At 42.2% G+C, this 13,365-nt stretch overlaps 1 protein-coding gene across 6 annotated transcripts in view; it reads right to left on the bottom strand.

Annotated features, from left to right (window-relative positions):
• Positions 1 to 2,527: 2,527 nt before the first annotated feature.
• Positions 2,528 to 13,365, bottom strand: part of PLD1 (phospholipase D1) — a 201,646-nt gene continuing 190,808 nt past the window's right edge. For 5 of the 6 annotated variants that reach the window (XM_014866815.3, XM_070509440.1, XM_070509443.1 and 2 more), the window contains 2 exons: positions 9,848 to 9,965; positions 2,528 to 7,971 (listed from right to left, as the gene is read on the bottom strand). In XM_014866815.3, the coding sequence (XP_014722301.2) occupies positions 7,747 to 7,971; positions 9,848 to 9,965 (343 nt within the window). In that variant the 3' untranslated portion in view covers positions 2,528 to 7,746. The remainder of the gene's footprint in view (positions 7,972 to 9,847; positions 9,966 to 13,365) is intronic. The other variant, XM_070509441.1, reaches the window with a different exon arrangement.

The raw sequence follows: 13,365 nt of genomic DNA, 5'->3' as shown, positions 1-13,365 counted from the left end.
CATGAAAAATCAGAGGCCCATTCTCGGGGGCGCTGTTGATGGCCCACTGTGTGAGCCCTCAGCTGTACAGGGCAGTAACCCACTTGCAGCCTTGCCCCTGAAAGGCTTCTCTCTGCTTCTCCACTGGTTCTCTCTGCCCCACAGCAGCTTCCTGAACCTGCTTGCAGAGAAGGTCCAGAGTGCTGAGAATTTGACACGCCCGGGGCAACATGCAACCAACGAGAAATGGAAGTTTGTGAATAAGGACCTCAGCTTCCTGCTCAGACGCCCCAGCGGGGCTGGGCTGATGCCTTCGGAGGTAACTCCACCTTTAATGTGATCACTGGCTTTGCTCTTCTGGCTTTATCCACCCCCACATGTACTTCCAGAGAACGAGTCCTAATGAAACCACCTGTACCCAAGTCTTTGTCTCCGGGTTTCCTTTGAGGGGGAACCTAAATAAAACATCATCTCAGACAGATTATAGCCAAAAGCCAAGATTTTTAGCAAACAGAATTTTTCTTCCCTAGCACACAACTTTTCCCTCCCCTCCAGCTCCAGCGCTGCTTCCCCATTTCCTCGTCACAGAATAGGCATAACACCCATGCAGTCAGCACAGGTTCCCACTTGCCTAACTTGTTGCTGGTTGTCCTTGACCATTTGGGAGGCTGGCTGAGAAGGAAGCTGACTTGGTTGACAGCCCTCCGGTAAACCTTGTCCTTTTCATCCTCAATTTAAGTTTGGCCTTCCTAGCTCAGGCAATGACGCAGTCTAGACACTTCTATCCCTCCTGTATCTTGACAAGTACCTAGCAATCTGCTGTCTTTCTCTTTTCCATCCATTATTTCCCTGACTTATTTATTTTCTCCACGAACTATCTGGTATGTATGGTGTACGCTAGGCACTGGGGATGCCCCAGTGCATAAGACAGGCACGGTCCATGACCTCTCATTGCTTAGAGCTCAGCGTAGTACTTTATTGATTTATTCTTTAATATTTGGATGTCTTTTTCTATTGTGGTAACATTGGTTTATAACATTATATAAGTTTCAGGTGTGCATCACTATATTTTAATTTCTGTGTAGATTACAGCATGTTCTCCACCCAGAGACTGATTACACTGCATCATCTCGCACATATGCATAATCACCCCTTTCACCGTCCTCCCTCCCCCCTTCCCCTCTGGTGACCACCAATCCAATTTCTGTCACTATGTGTTTGTTTCTTGTTGTTTTTATCTTCTATTTATGAGTGAGATCATGTGGTATTTTAGCAGGCATTATAGAGGGTATGGGAATGTCATGAAAAGGACAGCATGCTGGGGAGGTTCTCAGGAGGAGACGACACTAATCAGACTTGGGGAGGTCAAAGACATCTCAGCAGAAGACAGATTCCTCTGCCCTCCCTCCACCTTAGAACGTCCACTGGGAAATTATGATCACTTGATTGTCTTCTGGAAGTGTGAAAGGAAGTCCGGACCACGGAGGTGGGCATGGGGTGTGCTGTCCTCTCCATTCAAGATGACCTGACCCACGTTTGGAGAGTGAATGAAAGGCACCTGTTGCAGCTAGCGCTGATTTGATAGAAAACACCTACTACGTGCAGGGGCACTGTGCTTTTACCGGGGTATCCCGTTGGCCGTCATGAGTGAGGCCTTGTGTTCGAAGACCTCAGAGACGTTCCTCTGTTCAAGGAGCCCCACTGGTGGCAAGCGGCAGGGCTGAGCTTTTTGGTGAGATCTGTCAAATGCTGAAGCCCGTGCTGTCCCCACTGGCACTTGCTGATAAAGTCCCACACCTAGATCTCATGCACCTGGGAGTTGTAGGTAAGGCTCCAGGGGCTTGAAAAGCGGGTAAAGGGCAGTCTCAGGGCCACAGCCATGTCCTGAGCATGGAGTTTGCTTGGCTCCCCAAGGTGTAGAGCCACAGCTATCGGGCTACTGAATGAGCTGAAACATGAAAGGGGCTTAGAAGAGGCCCTGCCAACAAAGCCACTAATATTAGCAATTATTATTATTGTTGGTGTTGGTAGTAGTAATAATATTGTTGTCTCCTAGTTCCTACTCTGAGGCAGCAGCATTTATCACACTCCAGTCTTCGCTGTTCTCTTTGCGTGATAAAATTCCCACACGCGCATCCAAATACCTCTTATTTCAGTCATTTTCTTACTTTGAGAATGGAAGTGGCTTTGCCCTCTCCATTCATTAAAATGTGAGCACCGCGAAGGTGGGGCCTGGTCTGACTTGTTCACCGATGCACTCCAGCACCCCCACTGGGCCTTGCTCAGTATGGGCTACTGAACGGCATACTGATCTTTTAAAAGAGATTCGCTGCATCACTGTATCATCACATCTCACAGGTGAGAGAGGACCAGGGGCGGCAGGGATGCTGTGACTCTGGAACCGACCCTCGTGGGGGCCCACAATCAGGGTGCGGGGGAGGGCTCCTCAGGGACATCTTTCTGTCCCTTGCTTGGCACAGTACACTGGATCTAAAAACTCCATGTGAAGAATGAGGAATCTTGTTTTCAAATAGAGGGACACTACTGATTTCACACTTTTAATTGTTTAATTAATGAATATTTACATTTAAAGAAAAAGTGGTTAAAAGACCAGGTCTAGAAAGCATTGAATGTGAAGAAGGGAATGGATTCATGTATCATTTCCAACGCTTCACAGAAAGCAAATTCAGGGAAACTGAATTTCTTGAGTTCACAGTTCTCATTCTGAATACAAACGCTTCCGCCGATCCACCCTCATTTATATGACAGTTTAGTTACAAACATTATCAACCATGCTTGCCTATGAGCGCTCAGCTCCAGAAGCTGGCTTTAGCTGACGACATCTTTTTCCAGAACCAAAAGACATGAGATTTTCATTCCTGAAAGGATGTGAGCTGTTCTTAGAATAAATCCATTCTAGAATGTTGGGCTCTGGGACAGGAAGACTTGAAAACTCTGTTTGCGGAAGAGATTAAAACTGGCCCAAATCTGTTTGGTTGAGTTACTCTAGATATTCTCTGCTCCCTCTAAAGGAAAAGTCAGCAATCTTTTCTTAAAGATAGTAAATATTTTATGATTTGCGGATCATGTGGTCATGAAGGCATGTAAATGAATGGACATGGCTGTGTTCAAAGCAAACTTTATTTACAAAAACAGGAGGCCTCAGTTTGCCAAACCCTGCTGTGAAGTTCTGTCCAGAATATCTGAATATTCTGCATGGATGTTCACCACCAAGTACTTAGGTTTTGGGTCAAAGAGAAATGTGCTCTGACACCACCACTTTGGAATGAACTTTTAGTCTAGTTTAGGAGACATGAGTACCTTTGGCCCAGACTATTTTGTGGGAAGAATGCAAGTGGAATGTGCATTAGGAAGGCACGATGTTCTATTTCCCAGCGTCAAGCAGAACTAGGATGACGCTCACTTAAGTGCACTTATCTGGAATAAAGGAACCATGACAGCTGCTTGAGAACAGGAAAGAGTAAGGAAGCCCACATTTTGGTTGGATTCCCATCCCAGTCTCTGACTTTAAAACGTAAAAGTTTAAAATGGTTAGTAGGACAAATTTTCACGTATCCCATGTCTGATTTACTTTTATTTTTTAAATTTTTTTCTAAAGATTTTATTTTTTTTCCTTTTTCTCCCCAAAGCCCCCCAGTACATAGTTGTATATTCTTCGTTGTGGGTCCTTCTAGTTGTGGCATGTGGGACGCTGCCTCAGCGTGGTTTGATGAGCAGTGCCATGTCCGCACCCAGGATTTGAACCAACAAAACACTGGGCCGCCTGCAGTGGAGCACACGGACTTAACCACTCGGCCACGGGGCCAGCCTCTGATTTATTTTTAAGTTAAAAATTTTAAATGGTATAAAGGAAAAGTAAAATAACCTGTTAGAACTTAAGCCATAAAATTTTTGGTTCTTTTAATGAATGCTTCCAATTTCAAGTCAAAGCCAGTAATATATCATGTGAATTAAATAGCATTAGCAATCCTATTACGGTCCATGTTCTTCCTTAAAAATAATGCAAATCCACTGGTTCTTCACCTGCAAATTTTGGATAGATGCTAATGAATCCCTTTTCCAGTGAATTTCCAAATGTAAGAATTTCTTAAGTCCCACGCCTGGTGAAACTCATTTTAATCCTCCAAACTTCTGGTAGTAATTAGTCTCAGAGGATCTTCCAAGGAACTAAATATGTATTCCTAAGCACACTTAAAATCCTGTAGCATTTGCTTTTTGCACAGAAGATAGAAGAGAGAGGCGAGAAGACACGAAGGGTCCTCTTCACCCCTGCCACAGAGGGATACAGGCATCTGAGAACGCTCACGTGCCACACCAGATCAGGGACGTTAAGAAGAACGATTACCTCTGTTAAAAAATAATATTTTGTCAGTCACTTAGAAGTGTGAGTTTAACTGAAGATTTATTGTAGAGGCCTAATTTTGTTTTCTCTGGAAAACTTTTTGTTGTCTCCTAGAATGGTTTACATAATAAGGAGGTCCTTTGGGGGTAGAGGCTGAAGGAATAAGGAACGAGGAGATGTAGAAAGAAGGGCAGGTGCTTCACGCTATATGTAAAACCTGTTCTGCCTGTAGTCTCACATCTGCAAAATGGCTTCTCGACTTGCTGGTTTCACGTGGAAGACTGTCAATTCATGATATATTACAATTTCCCAAGTTATTACATAAGAGATTAACTGCTCATGTTTTTGACTACCAACAAAGTTTTCTTCCAAATCCGCTACTAAAATAATACCAATATTTTGTTTTACAGTATGCCACTCAATTATCTAATGACAAGCTCTCCCAGCCTCTCTGTGATGCTTTACAGCTGAGATTAGGACCATCCCACCGAAGGGTGAGTCACTGAGTGGACACTTGATCCAGAGCCTGCACCAGATCTGCCGTGTTGAGTGTCCTCCGAAGACCACGCCTGGCCAATCAGAATACCTTTGACAGGCCATGACCACTTTCTGCCCTTCATTTCTTATAATCATAACATTTTTCCTTCTGAAAAACAAAAATTATTACAGAGAGTATCAGAGTGTCAGGTACAGCATTTATAGGCATTTCAAAAGATTATAGGCAATTTGAAACATTAAATAGATTCATAATAGCTTTCCAAGGCTTTGGGTCATTTGCATTTTAAAGTTTATAAATGACATTGCAGTGTTAAAGCTAAATTATCTGAACATCTATTAGGTGGTAATGGTAAGAGAAGGACGAGTAATCAGGCCACACAGTACATCTCTTGTCCACATCCCATGTGATTTTTGCAGAATGCTGCACTATGTAAACTGCTATTGCAAACAGGCAATTATTGCACTGAAGTTTCCATGAAATCCATCCAAGTAAATCTTGCAGCCTCTCATCTTTGCCGATGAGCATCCTGCCTTTGAGAAGATGCAGTAAAAAACACTTGCCACAGAACCGGCAGTGAGATCACTTGTCTGAGTCTGAGACTCCATAAGTTTCTCATTTCATTAGCTCGCTCCTCCACCTCATTTATTCATCCGACAAACAGTCATTGAGCACCTATGTGCCAGGCACTGTCCCAGGCTCTGGGGATACACTGTGAACGAAACACAGGAGAGTCCCTGGCCCGTGGGGCTTACATTCCAGTAAGGCAGACAGGCAAGCACATAATTACACAATACCACAGGGTTCAACACAGCTTGGAGACACCCTGTCTGAAATCTACGTGCTGCCTCTCCTCATTTTTGGGCAGTGATGAAGTGAAAGGAGAGGCCGACAACGGACTGCAGCAATTTCACTAGTCTCAGTTCCATCATCTATAAGTTGGATGAATTTAAGTGAGTCCTTCAGCCACTCGGGGCCTTAGTTTCCTCATCTACAAAATGGGCAGAGGTTGGATCAAGTGATTATTTTAAGGGAAAGGGCCCTTTCAGCCTCTTATTTTTCATGGTTTTATGGGACCATCTTGCACAAAATCAAGAGCCAGTTTGTTGACCGTTCTATGGTTTAAAAATATTTTTAAAATGAAATGTAAGAAATATAAGAAATCCTTAGTTATCCCACATAAACTCAACACTTTAAATGCCAATCTAAACTTCTTTCACAAATAGCAAATGTCTTATTTACAACTGCTGCAGCATGAAGTTATTTTACCATCTTCAGCCATCTGAGAAATAAGTTATTTATTCATAAAAGCATACCCCTTTCCACTGTTGGTTACATAGTCCCACCTCATTTGTGAAATGTTCTCTAGCTGTGAAACCCTCTCCTGGATGTGACACTGTCTCTCTCTTATGAACCCAGACCAGTGACTTCATGCTCCTGTTCAACCATTTCCACCGGACTATTAGCTCCATGAAAACAGGGATGGGGTCCTCGCTTCCTTGAAGAACAACTCAAATGAGATTCTGTGCAGGTACCCCATAGACTTGTGATCCATGCACCTACACCATGTTTTATGGGCACAGGCCTTTTAGGAACCCACATTAACCCCTCAGGCTGTAAGAATAGTTCTGCTTGGTGAAATCAGAGCCATGGTCTACCAAAGGGTATGCTAACATCCAAAAAGGAAAAATGGGTTTCCAGAACAATTCACAGACTCACACAATGTGAATTAATACATATCCTAACTTCTTTGGAAGCCCTGGTGGAATGTTAATGTATATTTAATAAGGCAAGCAAAGCAGCACATTTTTGCCATCAATTTTTCTTAAAGAAGACAACATAGCTGGAGAGCTGGACGTCAAATAAGGTTAGGTTCACACTTATCAACTCGGTAGGAGTTAGGAAGTCTCTGATGCTCGCGAAAGACAAATCGCATTCACTGGTTTGATTCTGAAATGTAGAAACTCCAACTTCAATCAGTCCATCAGCTGAGCATGACAGGAAATTCTATAGGACTGTAAGGAATCTTCTTTTCTTATCTGGATCAGATCACTGATACCTTGGGGGTTTCTGAAGGCAGACTGCTGTGTCTCTGAGTTTTATGGATTTCTGTGTAATCAAATGTCCTATGCTTGTTTTCAAATTTGATCAGGTGGGCCTATCGAAAGGACACAGCTTGTCAGCGCCTTTGGGGAAAACGTGAAACCCCTGCCTCGATAACCGAATTTAATTCCTTCCTGTTGCCCTGTGGTGTCAAGATACATAGCGTCAATGTTATCGGAAGTGCCTAACACGGACTGCTGTGTAGACTAAAGGCTGTCCTGTCCTTTCAATCACCGGAAAGCAATAAGGACCATGTTCTTGGTTGGGCGAACATTACAACTTCAGGACCAGATGGGCAGGAGCATCCCAAGCAACCTTGCAGAAACTTGAAGCAGTGTCACGACACCTTCTAGGAATAAACAGAGTCTCAAACAGAGTCTGTATGGACACGGGGGCAGGTCCGGCAGACATCAGCCGCACAGAGGAGGGTCAGAGAAGAATAAAGAGGTTCAGACAATTTTCGGCAACCTAGATAACAGTTACAGGTAAGTTCTTGTTAGCAAAGGAAATGCACTTTGGTGTACATCATGGAATCTGGGTAAGTGTGCAAGTTGTTGAACATATGCTGCCAATAAGAACACAGTCCCTTTTTCTCGAGGCTAGGCAGGAGGGATTAGATGTTCAGGGCTGATGTTCAGTATCCTATATCAGTATGACTGCAGCCCTTCCCAGCCAACCCAAAGGGTCCATAGGTTGGACACAAAAGTGGATCAGGGCTGGCTTTGGCAGTGAGGGTCTCCACAAAGTCACCGTGCGCAGTGTACTCTTCAGGCGGACGTGCTCGAGCTGCAAACCCAAACAACTCTTAAGTCCAAACCTCTGTGGGCACTATGGCTTCTTTGGTTCCAACAGAAGGCAGTAGGCTTTCTGCAGACAAGAAATAAAAGGGGAACTGCACCAAGAACCCACGGATCTTTTTCAGTTCCTCCTCTGCTCTGACGGGGTCTTCCTTGGCTAATATGGGTTTGCTTATAAAGTCTCTCAGTTGAATTAAGCTGTGTACTTCATCATTGGGCAGGCACCGGAACACCTGATTAAAACACAAAGAGGAAACAGACTGATAAGTTTCAAAGAAAACATACCCCCTTTATGGAAAATACTCATTCCAACATCCAACACCTTTGTTTTATGAAACACATGTTAGTTTTCTGTTATAGCACAGAACTGACTGAAGAGGTGCTTTGCTTATTTGCTACAAAACACTACTAGATTTGCTTCCATCAAAAAAAATTTATAGATAAATCCTTCTATCTGATTGATGCAAGTCATTTATCTCAGGATAAAGTCAGGCTAGTGATAAGGAATTTCACTGATGTTTCTGCACGTTAAGGTTAAGTTTTTGGATAATAATCATCCCTGAATTTCACTGGAGGTTCTGGTTTAAGGGGAAAATTGTACATTATATTTTCTCTAACTTTTTATTTAGAAAAATGTTCATATGTGTACCTTTACTTAAAGTTATCAATTGTACACTTATTTTGCTAACTGAAAATAAGTTTCACACATCATAACACTTCACTTCTGAACACTTCAGCACGTTGTTCTAAGAATGAGGACATGTGCCTGTATAACCACAATCCCATTCTCATCCCTCAGGACACCAGTTCCATGTCATTTAAGATATGGTCCACATTCAGATTGATCCTATTATTCCCCAAATGTCTTTTATAGCTGTTATTCCCCCAATCCAAGATCCAAAGTAGGCAGTGCACCGCATTTTAGAAGACTCCATGCACGTGACCTATTTGATCATGGCCTCGAGGTCTCAGTACGAGATAAAGCTACGCAGATAGTTGTCATGTTTCATTAGGAATGATGAATTCTCTGTGCTGGAAGGGGCTCTGGAAGTCATGATGAAGAACACACTCTTACCCAATTTCTGACAGGTGGTCAACACATCCCAGCTTGAATATTTTCTATGATGGAAAGCTGGCTATTTTATGAAGTAAACTTTTCCACTGTCAGACAACTCTTAACTCTTGTAAATTCTTTATCATAACCAATGGATATAACTTACCAGAAGATGCATTTGGCCTCCCTAACAAATGGAGCTGGTTTTAAACACTTTTCCAAAATTAGAGCTGTTTGACAAAAAACGTATCTCATTATTAATAAGCTTCATTAAAATGATGGATGCCATTTACTATGCACTATGTGCTAAATACATTTAATAGACTATTCTTTTTTGTGTGTCTGTTAGGACGATTGGCCCCCAGCTAATGTCTGTTGCCAATCTTCCTCTTTTTGCTTGAGGAAGGTGGTCCCTGAGCTAACAAACATGCCCATCTTCCTCTACTTTCATACGGGATGCCGCCGCAGCATGGCTTGATGAGCAGTGTGTAGGTCCGCACCTGGGATCCAAACCTGTGAACCCTGGGCCGCTGAAGCGCAGCATGTGAACTTGAACTTAACCACTATACCACCAGGCCAGCCCCTAATAGGCTATTCTTTATCCTCATAACCACCCCAGTGAATATCCCTCCCAATTTATAGGAAAGGAAAGAAAGGCTCAGAAAGTCAAGTCACTATACACCACGTTATATCACCAGCAACTGGGTGAGCTGGGTTGAACCCAGGTCTGACATTTTTCAACTCCACCTCTCTTTTCTCTTTGTCACCAGACAGGTACGAAGGCTAGGTAACCACCTGCTGAGGATGCTCATGATGGAATTCCTGAATCAGATGAGGGATCAGAATACCACTAAAGTCTCTTTTAAAACATATCCATGATGCTTTTTGACTCTGTTTTTCAAGGTCTACGAAGAGCTATTTTATTACAACTTGGAGGTGTGTTTGTTTTCTACCTTCACTAAGAATACTCTGTACCAATAACATGCAGAAATAATGGTGTGCTTTTGTGATGTGAATCAATCAAAAAAAAAGGAGGGGGAATATGCGAACCTCACCTTATCATAAATTGTAGCATTTCGAGCTGCTGTTGAAACCCACACCTCCTTGAAGAATTTGTCACTCACTGGATCCTGAATGTCTTCACTTGGGTCCGAAAGATAGCCAAGGACAACTCTGAAATACAAGTGCCTCCCAAATGAGTAATCGAGATAAAGCAGTTTGCTGTAGGCATTGTTTCCAATGGTAACAACGATGGGAGTCCATTTATTTATTTATTTTTTAGGAAATCAATGGAAGCCTTAAAACTAAGTGTGTGTGCATATATATACACAGGATAGGATTAGCATTCAAAATAAGTGCCAGCAAATGTGCTAAGCCCCTTCCTCAACAACCTTATGAAGAAGCAACTATTATTATCTCCATTTTACAGATATAGGAACTAAGGCACAGAAAGGTTAAGTAACTTCTTCAAGGTCACACAGCTGGTAAGCAGCAGACCTGGGACTCCAACCAGGACCATGTGACTCCCAGAGCTGTCCTCTTAACATGACTTGATCTTCCATTCTTCCTCCCTCCCCTGACCCTGGGCCAAGCACTATGCTGAGCTCTAGGGTGCAGAAATAAATGCAAAAGGCATGGAGCCTCTCTGAGTAGTTAAATTTCATAGGTGAGATCAATAATAAAGAAATAATCACCCTCAGAGGAATTAATGAAAATTGTGATAAATACCAATGTGCTTTAAGAGTATGAGATGGGAGTGGTCAGGGAGAATTTTCCTTCCCCCACGTGTTTGCCTAAGTCCACCTACCACCTGTCAGGATTCAGTACAAGGTCACTTTTATAGCACCGTTTGTGGCTCCCCCTTCTCCTGTCTCCCACTTCTCCCCATCAATCCTGGGAGACGCGAACATTCTTCCTTTGTTCTCCCACTGTCCTTCATATGAGCTTTATTTTTATCAGAGCACCTGCAATTCTTTACACACTTTTTGTTTTCAATAAGTCCATCTGCCACATCTAACATGTAAATTCTTTGAGAGAACATGACCTGGCTATTCTCATAAACCCAGAATGCCTGGCATGAAAGAAGTCACATACTAAATGCTGTCCCAATTGATCATATATAAACAAGGGACTAGAAATAACAAGCAACTCTCAAGGAAAGCAAGACAAGTTTTGGAAGTCATATTTGAAAATTTGAAAATTAGAAAAACCTTGGTACTTATAGAAGGCTTTAGGGTTAAAAAGCATTTCCGCCTTAATCCTGTGAGGTAGATGGTACATGATTCCCATTTTGCAGATGGGAAACTAAAGTTTGGAGACATACTGTGATAGAGTTAGAATTCAAGCTGAGTCCAAAGCCCTTTTCTCATATGCCTCGTCGTTTCAAAGAATCCCGAAAAGGCTTGTGCTACATTGAAAATAGAAGTGGGGAAATAGGCCTTTGAAGGACTTGGCTGTTACACTGAGGGAAACTGGGACATACGGTAGACACCGGAGCAGAGCACTGACAGTATCCCACTTACATAGTAGAATATGGCGGCTGCATTGAGAATAGACTGTGCAGGGCAAGAGTTGAAACAGGGAGCCCAGTTAGGAGTTACTGCAGTATTCCAGGTGAGAGATGGTGGTGGATGTGGTGGCGCAGAGGAGGGCAGAGCCAACAGGGTTTCCTGATAGAGTAGATAGAGTGTGAGAAAAAGCGAGGCATCAAAAGTGACTAGCAGGGGGTTTGGCTTGAGCAACTAGAAGAATGTAGCTGCCATTAGCCGAGATGGGGAATTCTGTGGGTTGAGCCAGTTTGTGGGGCAAGACCAAGAATTCAATTTTGTACCTGTTGAGACACCTATGAAACACTCAAGTGGCAATGCAAAGTGGACAGCTGGATAAGTGAGTCTGGAGTTTGGCAGAGAAGGCCTGCTTGGAGATAAAAATTTGAGTGTGTATATATATATATATGCATAAAGCCATGTGACTTTAATTGAGTTTACCAAAGGAGTGAGCAGAGACAGAGTTGAGGACCCGGTGTACCTCAACAGTAGGGCAGAGGAGGAGCAGCCGGGAGGCTGGAGAAAAGTGAGGATGTGGCACCTAGAACCATACACAGTTCATCAAGGAGAACTGTGTCAGATTCAGATGAGAATGGACCAGTGGATTTAACAGTGTGGAGGTCATTATATTGTCACCCTCCCTGCATTTAAATAAATGTAGATTTACATCACCATTTGTAAAAGCTGCAGAATTTCCCATCATGTGAAATTTCTTTAACCAATTATTTTATTATGACCTTTTGGGTGGTTTCCAGTTTTTCATTATTATGAACAATGCTACAATGAACATAATTTATTCACTACCTATAATACTTTGAATTTCTATGATTATTTCACTAGGATAAATTTTAGAAATAAAATTCCTGAGTTAAGAAATACACAGAATTTACTTCAAGAAAGGCTGTTCCAACACATACGCTACTAACTATGCATGTTCTCCTCAGTGATTTTCGACATTATCAACTTCTAGAAAAGCTTGGCCTGTTTTATAGGGATAAAAGGGCATCTCATCTCAGTTGTAGGCTGCACTTTTCCTGCTATATAAAAATTCTTTAAAATAAATGGATCTGGCACCATGGGCTTATGAGGATTCTTAGAGTTTTATAACCACAAAATTCTATTTCCATTTCAAATAATGTCTCCTTCAGACTACACAGGAATAACTTTTAAGAAGGATTTAAGGGATGATGTTTGCACACGGATGCTGGCTGCCCATTAAGACCAAAGCAAAATTTACTGCACCAAATTTGAAAGACAGTCACGTGATGACAATAAGTCAATTATAATAATACCTTTGATTTGGGTTGGGCCTAACCAGCTAAAAACTGAGCAAAAGGAACATTTCTATAACTTTCTTTTAAATTATAACAAGAAATGAGGTAATGTGTCCACCAAGTTATCAGTTAAGAGCTTGTGTGTAGAAAAAGTATTTAAATAAGTCTATAGCAGATAATATTTAGTAATAAATTTTCTCTCAGTTTTTTTTTTTTTTTTTTTGAGGAAGATTAGCCCTGAGCTAACTACTGCCAATCCTCCTCTTTTTACTGAGGAAGACTGGCCCTGAGCTAATATCCATGCCCATCTTCCTCTACTTTATATGTGGGACGCCTACCACACCATGGCTTTTGCCAAGTGGTGTCATGTGCGCACCTGGGATCCGAACCGATGAACCCCGGGCTGCCGAGAAGTGGAACGTGTGCACTTAACTGCTGCGCCACTAGGCCGGCCCGTCTCAGTTTTTTAATTATAAGAAATTTACATTAAAATGCATAGTAAAAAATATGAAGTACTCAGTATTCTTTTGAAGACTAAGATTTGAGAGAAACCTAGTTTCATTTTATGCTGATGTGTATAATGGCAAGTATCTAATGTTTAGTTGTTTATGCATCAGTGGAACTGTAGGAAAACTGCAGAAAATAGTTTTCTGTTCTCTCCATTCCTCATGTCGTTCACTTTAAATGATTCTGAGCTCTTCTTGTGTGGATAATGGTTTCTGTTGAGTGATGGTTACATCGGGAAAGTTTGGA

The sequence above is a fragment of the Equus asinus genome, chromosome 5 (assembly GCF_041296235.1).
Source record: "Equus asinus isolate D_3611 breed Donkey chromosome 5, EquAss-T2T_v2, whole genome shotgun sequence".
Classification (NCBI taxonomy): domain Eukaryota; kingdom Metazoa; phylum Chordata; class Mammalia; order Perissodactyla; family Equidae; genus Equus; species Equus asinus.
This window is presented reverse-complemented; position numbering and strand designations above follow the sequence as displayed.